This window comes from Syngnathus leptorhynchus, chromosome 6 (assembly GCF_054491065.1).
Source record: "Syngnathus leptorhynchus isolate UIUO chromosome 6, UIUO_Slep, whole genome shotgun sequence".
Lineage (NCBI taxonomy): Eukaryota > Metazoa > Chordata > Actinopteri > Syngnathiformes > Syngnathidae > Syngnathus > Syngnathus leptorhynchus.
The window spans coordinates 13,771,125-13,781,692 of NC_141200.1; the positions used below are offsets into that span (position 1 = coordinate 13,771,125).

The following is a 10,568-nucleotide window of genomic DNA, read 5'->3' on the forward strand; positions in this document are numbered from 1 at the left end:
AAATGGTGTTTCCTCTGTAACCTCGCCAACTTCCCTTTTTAGTATATTTGACCATATGTTCACATGCATCCATACACACACACCTACACACACACACACACACAAACACACAAACACACACACACTTTGTTGGCTGTGCTTAGATAAACACATTGCACACATAATATACACTGTGTATATACATATGTGTACATACATATGTATTTAGGATTGAGATAAAAGAAGGTGATGATGTCAAATTTTGGGGCTTTACATCTTATGAACTTTTACAAACTCCACAAAGCGCGCAAAATGTGCATGCATACCACTGGTTTTCTACTTACTACAGTGATCTGCAGCTCTCAAGCAAGAGCTAATTATATGATCATAGGAACGAGAATACTTAAGTTCCAATAACCAAATCAGACACCATCTTGCTTATTCAAAATCTGCCAGTAGAATCTTACTAAATGTGAGTCATCTTGCTGAATCAGCAACTTTACTCTTCTTTTTCCTCACTCGCACTGACTGCGCTCTTATGGCTTTTAAATAGAAAAGAGGATTTAAAAGGGAAAATTGGTGATAAGCATCCGCAAACATAAAAATTTCCTAACATGTCAACTCTATCTTACACTTTATCAGAATGAGTAATACATGGTATTAATTTTAATTTAATTAATCAATGACAATGCTTGTTAAGGGGTGCAAAGAAAGAGATAGGGAGGCGAGGGAGGAGAAAGATACGGTTTGAATGAATGAGAAAAGACTGAAGCGCATTCACACCTATCATCTAATTATACAACAACATTAATCCCATTACCAGTGGAACTGATTGCCAGGGTCCAGACCCTGGCTGCTCCAACCGAGGCCTGTTGTTATTGCGGTGGAGCCTAGGCTCCTGCCTGCTCTGGCCAGATAACAACTTTAATCGTGCTTGGCAATCTCTATCTGTACCGGAGATCGGGCCCCGTGGCTTATCGCAAGTTCACATCAAGCTAAAAGCAGAACAAAGAAGAAAAAACAAGGCATCGAGGCACAATGCGTGCGTGCTGTGTGTGTGTGTGTGTGTGTGTGTGTGTGTGTGTGTGTGTGTGTGTGTGTGTGTGTGTGCGTGCTGTGTGTGTGTGTGTGTGTGTGTGTGTGTGTGTGTGTGTGTGTGTGCTGTGTGTGTGTGTGAGAGAGAGAGAGAGAGAGAGAGAGAGAGAGAGAGAGAGAGAGAGAGAGAGAGAGAGAGAGAGAGAGAGAGAGAGAGAGAGAGAGAGAGAGAGAGAGAGAGAGAGAGAGAGAGAGAGAGAGGTCGGAGGGAGGGAGAGCGACATACTTAGAGCATGACAATTCAATTCTCAGTTGTGTATCCATGAAACAATTACGTGACTGATAACTTTGCTTTCACAAAGCAAACCACAACCTATAAATTAGAGTGTGCTTGTCATCTCACAAATGTCAACCTCATTTATGAACTTGTATGAAGTTACCAGGGAAAATAAGAGTAGACAAAAAAAAAGAGGAGGTTGGCTTCGAGATTTCCTTCCATCTGATCTGCAGGCTTCCAGGTTTGCTTTAAGCTTTAGGAGGGCAGCTATTATTCATGCTGACCTCAGAAGCTCAGGCTTGGCTGTCATAGAAACCACGCTTTCTCTCTCTCACACACACACACACACACACACACACACACACACACACACACACACACACACACACACACACACACACACACACACACACACACACACAATCAGCATTGTGGATCTGCCTGCTGTTATCTATCTATCATCAGCAGGCCTTCTTATCAGCCTGAAACATCTTCCACAGAAGGGTGGGGGAGCAGCAGAGTAGGCTGCACTGCCATTAAAAACACACCACAACACATTCATCTAACAGCTATGTATTCTGCAGGCTTTTCACTCTATCTCTACCTACCCCCAACCATACAACTATGTCCACTCCTCTGCATCTTGTCTCTTTTATCACCCTGGCTCTGCCTTTCTCCTCTTTACTTATCTGGGGATCCACCCCCAGCCAATCGCAAAGAAAACTAATGACAACAGCGCGACAATACTGGAAGAATGGCACGCAACAGCCAAATGTAATTAAAATGCGCCCTCCAATCTGGATCTTTCCTTCCATCTGCCCTACCTCTCATCTCTTCTGCTTTCTCTTATCAGCAGCAGGGATCACTGCCATGTTTTATCATGTCTCCCATCTCAACTGGCAAAATATAAGCCCAGGGATCCAGCCTCAGTGGGCCGGCTGACTGACTGCCTACCCCGCCTTCCGAATCCCCTCCCTTTCTCACTCCTATCTGTCCATCAAGGAGAGAAGCCTTATCAGGCTCAAAGATCTCCAACTGCAGGGGAGGATGACGCACAAAAAGGCACAGACAAATATCTATCTGCTTCACAAACATCCGCTTCTTCTGTTGGCCACGAGAAAGCCTGAAACCCAACGTACTGATGTTGTCCTCATGTACGACTCCATTGTAAAGAGACTGTTGGGGTGGTTTGTCTGTTGGGTGGTTTTAACAAAAAGTGCATACAAAAACGACATCACATGTTGGGTATCAGCCAATGCAAACAAGTTCTACAATTCTAAAGCCTAAATACTGACAACGGGCTCTGGAAGACTGGTGGGCTGTCATTTCTTTTGGATTTCACAACTAGTTTCAAACAGTAAATAATGAACTTCGATCAATCTGTTGTTTCCTTCATAAAACCTACCTGTACAGGCAGGTAAGCAACATTTTAAGAATTGTAAACAGCAAGAGCAGTGTAAAAATAGGTTAAATGTATACGGTTAAGACAAAAACAACAACCATTTTTAACATTCACTTCATATTCACAGAAGTATAAAAAGACATTTAACTTTTTTCCTTTGATGATGAGTGACAAGGCATGTCAACGGCTCGCCTGTCCATAGCTCGTTGGGCGCTAAGAGCGAGATGCGTGGGAAAGTAAACACGAGCGCCGCGTGGCATCGCCCCAGTGACGACCATGCGCCAGCCTTTGTCATCATTGGTAGCTCTTGAAAATATCTTGGTAAAATAAAGACATTGGCTTTATCCGAATATCCACACCCTTTTCCCCCTAACCCCTCATTCATATACTAGCCTTACACTATATATGGCACTAGAAATGTGTTCCCTCATTGTGGGTAATGTTATATAATGTTCACGTCACTGAGGTGTAGGGGATAATCCGATCCATTTTTTGTTTTTTCAAAATAAAAGATCTTTCAGGCTCAGATAAATAAAACTGAAATAATGCTAATTATTTATTCTTTCTCTAGGAGCCTGGTACCAAATGATCCACGGACCGCTACAGGTCGGCAGCCCGAGGGTTGGGGACCACTGCTCTAAAGGGAAAACTGTGCACATTCGGACAAAGCCATTGTAGACGTTTTAAGCTCCTATGAGTGATGTGTTTCAGTCTCCTGCTCATGTGCAGATAGTGGAAGCGCGACCGGCAGTTTTTTATACAACAATTCGGTACTGGACTGTACATTAGTATGCACTGGAGTCGTCATGCTTTGAATGACAGTTCCTTTCTGCTTTTCCTTACGCTGGTGTCTCATGGAACATGCAAATTCAACATCAAAAAATGGACTGCTTTCCAATACTTTTCATGCAGGAATTGCCTGCATCTGCAAGCAATGTTGGTTCGAACATAACAGAACAGATCAATCATCATTATCTTTAAGCATCATTCCTGCATTGTAAATAAAGAACACAGCAGAAATGTTGCATTGTTCTGAACAGGGACAAAAGGAAGATAGAGGTGTGTTTAGTGGTTTGCCACCTTGCAGAACCTTACCTTCCATTAACGATACCTCACTTCAGTAGAAATATGGATCAGACACAAAACAACACAGTGGACCCATTGCTTTAATTAGTGCTAACAGCACAGGCCCACACCTCTGCTGGACCCCCTCAAAACCCAGATCAACAAAGTTGTCCTTATCACTCCACACTCTTTCCTATCAAAATGTCTGCCAAATCACAAGAGAGTCACGGGGCTGAGAGCTGGTTGGCCTCGACTACAGCCAGGCCTGCTGCACAGGGAAGCATGAGGGACCAGAAGCGCTGATAATGATGGCCATGACACCCCTGAGATGGAAACACACAATACAGTATGCTCTCCCTGTGTCTCTTGTTGTCACTCATACACACAAAGTCAAGGTGGGATTTAGTAGCCGCTAACTCTGGGATGCATTTCCAGACCTCACTGACCGAACTGTCTACTAGCAATTTACAGCACCTAAAACTTAGAAAAAGAAAGGTATTGATGGGCACTTTTGTCATGGAAGCCAATGTCATATTTTTTTTTAATATAGCACCAAAATCTGGTGCATTGCTCGTACAAATTTTGAGAAGAGAGAAAGAGCGAGAGAGCGAGAGAGAGAGAGAGAGAGAGAGAGAGAGAGAGAGAGAGAGAGAGAGAGAGAGAGAGAGAGAGTGCACTTGTCTCTTTTTAGTCTGTGGCTGAACAACATCCAACATACTCGTTTGATTTTGATGAAAGAAAAGTCTGTAACTAACAAAATGAAATAAATAATAAAATGGGAGGGATTCCACCATCTTTAAGTTAAAAAAAATATCATTTTAACAGCTTCTTAAATGAGTGCAAACTTGCAGTCCTTGTTGCGCAATCTCTTTTCAAATTACATTAAACAATCTATTTATCAGTGATGGTTTTAACAGAACCTAATAGTAACTCGAACTTTTCTTCCATCACAAGCCCAATTGTTTGATCCCGTCCTGTCATTTGTTAATCAGCTATTACACTTCAAAGTTTGGGACTGGTCAACTACTGCATACAGCACAGTAACATTTCACAGGGTGCATTGATGGCTCCTGGAATTAATGTTTGTCTAGTGATGCTATGCAGTTCTAAACGTCCACGTGATGCTTCAATGAAACGTAGAGATTGATTCCTCAATCGTTTTGTTAACAGACTGAGCAGATTGCAATGTATTTTCCCCAATGATGCATTCAAGGTACAAAAGTACTTTATGATAAAATGCATAATGGCACTTTTAAGTGAATGATTAAAACAGCAAAGCAACAAAACCACATTCGAACCCAATAATTATTGAATTAAAACGATAAATATGTCAAACTGTCTAATTGTAAGCAGCAACGGAGGAAAGATCGGGCTATCTAATGCACCATCTCTGGGGGAAAAGAAAGAAAAGAAAAGTGAAAAGCCAGCGGGAAATTCACCGGCGGCCTTGGCGCTGCCTCAGACAGAAAACAAATAAAAAAGATCCAATTTTAATTTTTATCAAGGCTCACATCGGATCGCTGCTTTATCTCTGTTCACATCGGCTTTCTCCGAGAATACTGACGTTTTCACAACAGAATTAAACAGGAAGTCTCAGCTACAGTTATGTCTGCCAATGCGAGCCTAAGTATTTATATGAGAACATTGCAGTGTATTTTCTCTTATGCCTCCGTGAAGGAATACCGTAGTGTGACACAAACGGGGGGGGGGGGGGGGGGGAGTCTTGTCATTTGCACTGCAATGTAAATTCTGTAAGATATCAAATACATAAAACGCTGCTTTCAAAAGGCCCAATAAAACTCTGCTACTGTAGATTAAAATCATGCATTAGAGTTGGACTTTGTCCTGTTTATTAACTTTTAGGATGGAGCGTTACAGGCGATTTTCTTGTCTTCTGTTTGTCTGACAAGTTTGACAGAGCAAATACCGCATAGGACAAAATAACAAGTGATTTAGTCTGACTTACGCTTTATCTGTCGGGGTTTGCTCTGCTTTCTCCTGGACATTGTGGCTTTTCCTGGGACCAGGAGCCCAGTCGACCGGACCGAGAGGCGGAACAGCGTGCAAAAGTCTTCTCGCTTCTGTTTGTGTTCGCGACCTGCGCCGTTCTCCGCTGCTGAAACTCGTCGCTCGGGTCAGAGACTAAAATCTACATGACCAGCTTGCACTTTGAGATCTTCTGCCACGGCAGCTTTCCTACCTGTGGCTCCGTCCTTTTACTCTCCTCTTTCAAAACGTCACTTCGCCTACTCAGGGTTTTACTGCTAATGTTAGTCCACGTTCTTATTCCGCGCTTTGCCAGGCAACGATGCCGAAAGTTTGGGTTCGGATACGAATGTCGGATCGTTAGTTCATCGGTCCGCCTCCTTGTCCGTCTTCACCGGCACTCAAGCAGGGTACAGTGCCACTTATCCAGCGACCACACGGTCAAGTCGGCGTACTACTGCCCGGCCCCTTATTTGTGACGAAAGATGTCGCACTCCTCTCCTATTGGTTCAAACTGCATGCACTTTATATTACATTAACAAACTCAAACACGCACATTATTTCTCATGAATGGCCTGTCTTTCATTATAAAAAAAAAAAATCTAACCTATTTTGGCCTCACCTGGTATTTCATGGTTTGTTTGTTTTTTAAAAAAAACGTTCTCTTTTACACTTGGGGAAAAGTATAGGCCTATACGTTTCAAAATTCGACTCCATTGTGAATGATATATCACTTTTTTCTATATGCAAATGCTAATTGTTCTTCAAGCATATAAGCATAGCATAATGTAAATATTGGTTAGCTCAGTGTAATAATATCTTCGGTGTAGCATTAACCCAAATGATGGTGTAACCAATCCCCTCTCAGTACAGTAAACAGCGATCTGGGAGATAGATAGTAATAGATTACTCACGAATGGTCGGGTGACAGTTTATTTCTGTTTGGAAGATCCAATGCTGCTATCTAGCGGTCACCCTTTAGACTACGTGAGCGTAAAAAATAATAATAAAGTCATTTTTTGCTCGTGGCCTCCACCTGTAGGCGAAAAAGAAAAATTTTATTTCAAGCAACTTGTTAATAAATACCCAATGAATGCAATCCTTAATAGCATCCCAATAAATCAGTCCTTGCGATGTATTAATTTAATTTAAGCCTCTTCCAACTTAATTACTACCTTTCACCTTTTATTCACTTGCTGGCAAATACACAGTAACTAGAAGCTTTAGTGCAACTGTGGAGCAGAAGAAAAACAAATGATAAAAAAAAATGTTATATTTTTGTCGTTTTGTCACTGAAGATTTAAAACCTTTTAAACAACATTCGCAAGATACAATCTACTACTATCTGGTGTAATATGAGAATTTTGTTTGCTTTTGACTGGCGTTAATATACCATATCGGCCCGAACATAAGACGGTGTTTTTTTGCATTGAAATAAGACTGAAAAAGTGGTGGTTGTCTGACATTCGGGGACTAGACATTCACAACGCTAGATGGCGCCAGATATCTTTAAAGCGAATGCTGAACTTAAATCCCCAGGCCAAAGCGAACCCCTGTCATGAACAAGAAAATAAAAAATAGCGGTAGCACAAAGAAGAAAAGTAAAAAATAGCGGTAAGAGAGAAAAGAGAAGAAAATAAGAGATAACAGAAAATGTGACATTGAGCACAGCGAGGCAGAGGATGTTTGTGAGGAATAATGTTCTGACATGACAGATCTCAGCTACTCTCAAGTTTAAACCAGTTTGCATTGTTTTATTGCAATGTTTTTCCTTATTCAGATTTGTTTCAAGACTACAGTTACAGTTAGACTTCACTTTGATGGTTAATGCAGTTATTGCAATTTTGTTGTTTTATCACAGGGTTTATTTACATTTCAAAAACCAGAAGCCATTCATTTACAAATGTGATTGCACTATAGTTTACATATTTATTTAAATATGTAAACTAAAGTGCAATCACATTTGTTCAGATATTAAGATGTGATAGACAGTTTTTGCATGATTTGAATGAGGCAAAATAAAATGCTTTTTCTCTCGAATATTCAAGATTCAAGAGTTTTTATTCGCCATGGTTGAGCGTGCCAAACAAGGAATTTGACTTTGGTACATCACAGCCTCTGTTCAACATTTAGGTGACTAATAACATTCAGGACATGTGAAAAATGACAAATATTCTCAAACATTCCCTGATCTTAAACTCCCAGGAGAGCAAGGAAAAACTCAAAACTCCAACTAGGGGAAATGAGAAACCTTGAGAAGAGACCACAGATGGGAGAGTCCCTCTTCCAGGATGACCAGGCTGCAATGAATGCAGAGAGGACACATACTACAAACAGTGTAGACAATTCACAAAAGGTGTGGAGAGCAGGATGTTATTGCACGGCAATGACTCTGAGACTCTAAGAGTGGTGTGAGTTCATCAGAGCAACAACCTGGGGGAAGAATATATTGTTATAATAATTTGTTTCAGATGTACTGTATTTGTTTTCTGTATGAAAATTAAATTTGGTGTTGAAGAAGTCTTTTTTTCAAACTTGAGTCTTGAAAAAGAGGGGGTCGTCTTATAATCTGGGTCGTCTTATATTCGGGCCAATACGGTATATAAAACTCAGCAAAGGTAACTCGTAATATTTGTAGAGGGGTTTAAAAAAAATCAGCTCATCCTTGTGTGCAAGTGGTGGGTGAGGGGGGTACTTAAGTAATCAATTGAATGATCAAAAGAATAATCAATTGTAAAAAAAAAAGATATATTTGTGACAGCCCTAGGTTGGGATGAGAAATAAACTACTAAAATTGTACCTGTTGAGCTAAGAAGGAAAAATGTATATGGTTTATTAAGAACAACTCAATCCAAACAAGTTTTTGACTACACCGGTTGTGTTAAACAAGGGTGTCAAACTCATTTTTATTGAGGGCTGCATCGTAATCATAGTTTTCTTTGGAGGGTCATTATGACCGTCAACACCATAACTGATATACAGTATAGGCAACACAACAAACTTATGAACAAGTTTTAAAATAAGAGACGAGTAAAAACTGTTCCAATATTTTAAAAAGATGAATGGTAATAGGCGGCTCGGTGGAACACTGGTGTTAGCACGTCCACATCACAGTTAGGTGTCATGACTTGTCCCCGGTCTCTATGTACTCGTCCCTCCCCTCCTGTGGTGTTTGTTATTCTATTATCCTTCTAGTTCATCATAATTTATTACCATAGCATAATATACTAATGATCAGTGTGATCACCCTCACCTGCCTCTCGTTACCTGTCTTGTATTTAAGTCCTGTCTGCCCCTCATTCTGCTGTCGGATCATTCTTGTTTCTTGTCTCACGTCTCTGTGTGTCAGTTCTGTTTCTGTTATCCAGTCTGTCGGTCGGTCCCGTTATTGTTTTGTTAGGTTGTTATGTCAGTCTGTCCATTGTTTGTTCCCCTTCATTCTCCCTTCCAACTCCCTTTTCCCTTCAATAAACCCTGGTCCAAGCTGCATTTGGTCGCCCTGCTCCATTCCAATCCTGACATTAGGAGGGTGCCGGTTTGATTCCACCTCCGACCCTTCCTGTGTGGAGTTTGCATGTTCCCCTTGTGCCCACGTGGGTTTTCTCCGGGTGCTCCAGTTTCCTCCCACATCCCAAAAAACATGCTTGATAGGCCGATTGAGCACTCCAAATTGTCCCTAGGTGTGAGTGAGAGTGCGAATGGTTGTTTGTCTCTGTGTGCCCTGCGATTGGCTGGCAACCGGTTCAGGGTGCCACCCGCCAACTGCCTGATGACTGCTGGGATAGGCTTCAGCATGCCCGCGACCCGCGTGGGGACAAGTGGTTTAGAAGATGGATGGATTTTATGGATGGTCATAAAAATTGCTAGCAATACCTCTATTTTTTATTTTTACACATGAAGTCAATGGACAATTTGTCTTCACAAAAAAAATGATGGTGCGCCCTATCTAGCCCACGGGCCTTGAGTTTGACACCTGTATAAGCCATTTTGGTCCTTTTGTGTTATTTTCGAATTGTTGTGCTTCATCCCCCATGCCACTAAAGGGACTCTTGTGCATTGCACTATAAAGCCCGCAGTGAATTTGAACACTGGCGGGGTTGACAGGAAGTGTCTGATGCCAAGAAAATACACGTGTTTTGTTAGCTTCATGTTATGAGTTATTTATAGCGAGGATAGCTAGGGAAAATGAACCTGCACGTATTCTTCAGATCTTCACGAACTTAACTCTGTTTTTCTTTTGTATTTTCAAGTGCAAGGCACACATCCTAACATTCCATTTATCAGCCCCGGGAAGCGACTACATAAGTTTAGTAACTTCAACACCTTTGTATTAAAGCAAGGAAATTTCAGAAGATGCTGCGGACACCGCTATGGCTGCTGAACCCTCTGCTGAACTCCCAGATGACCAGAAGAGGTCAAGCTATGTTTGGACATCGACCCCCAAAGAACTCTGGGCTTGCTTTTTTTTGGGAGTACCCGATGTTTTACAAAACATTTTTCGTTGACACTAATTGCAAAAGAGATGTGGTGAGCTATGGAGGTGGATTGGGTTCAAAAGTTTTGTACTTGAAAATACAAAACTTGTTCTTGAAAAATTAAAACTTGAAACTAATAAATATGTTGAGCTTCTAACTTGAAAAAAAGAAAAAATCATTCAATATAAAAATACTTGCATGAAAGGTTTTATGGAGTTGAAAATAGTTTTGCTTCGCTTTGGTAATTTTTTTGAATAAACTATTTTCAGGTTTCATCTTCATTTATTTTTCAAGTTTCACTTCACTCATAATACTTGTAAAATGTCGTGTTTTCACACACACAACTGAA

At 41.1% G+C, this 10,568-nt stretch overlaps 1 protein-coding gene across 2 annotated transcripts in view; it reads right to left on the reverse strand.

Annotated features, from left to right (window-relative positions):
• Positions 1-6,142, reverse strand: part of zfpm1 (zinc finger protein, FOG family member 1) — an 80,601-nt gene extending 74,459 nt beyond the window's left edge. For both annotated transcript variants that reach the window (XM_085915181.1, XM_085915180.1), the window contains exon 1: positions 5,725-6,142. In XM_085915181.1, the coding sequence (XP_085771307.1) occupies positions 5,725-5,764 (40 nt within the window). In that variant the 5' untranslated portion in view covers positions 5,765-6,142. The remainder of the gene's footprint in view (positions 1-5,724) is intronic.
• Positions 6,143-10,568: the final 4,426 nt, after the last annotated feature.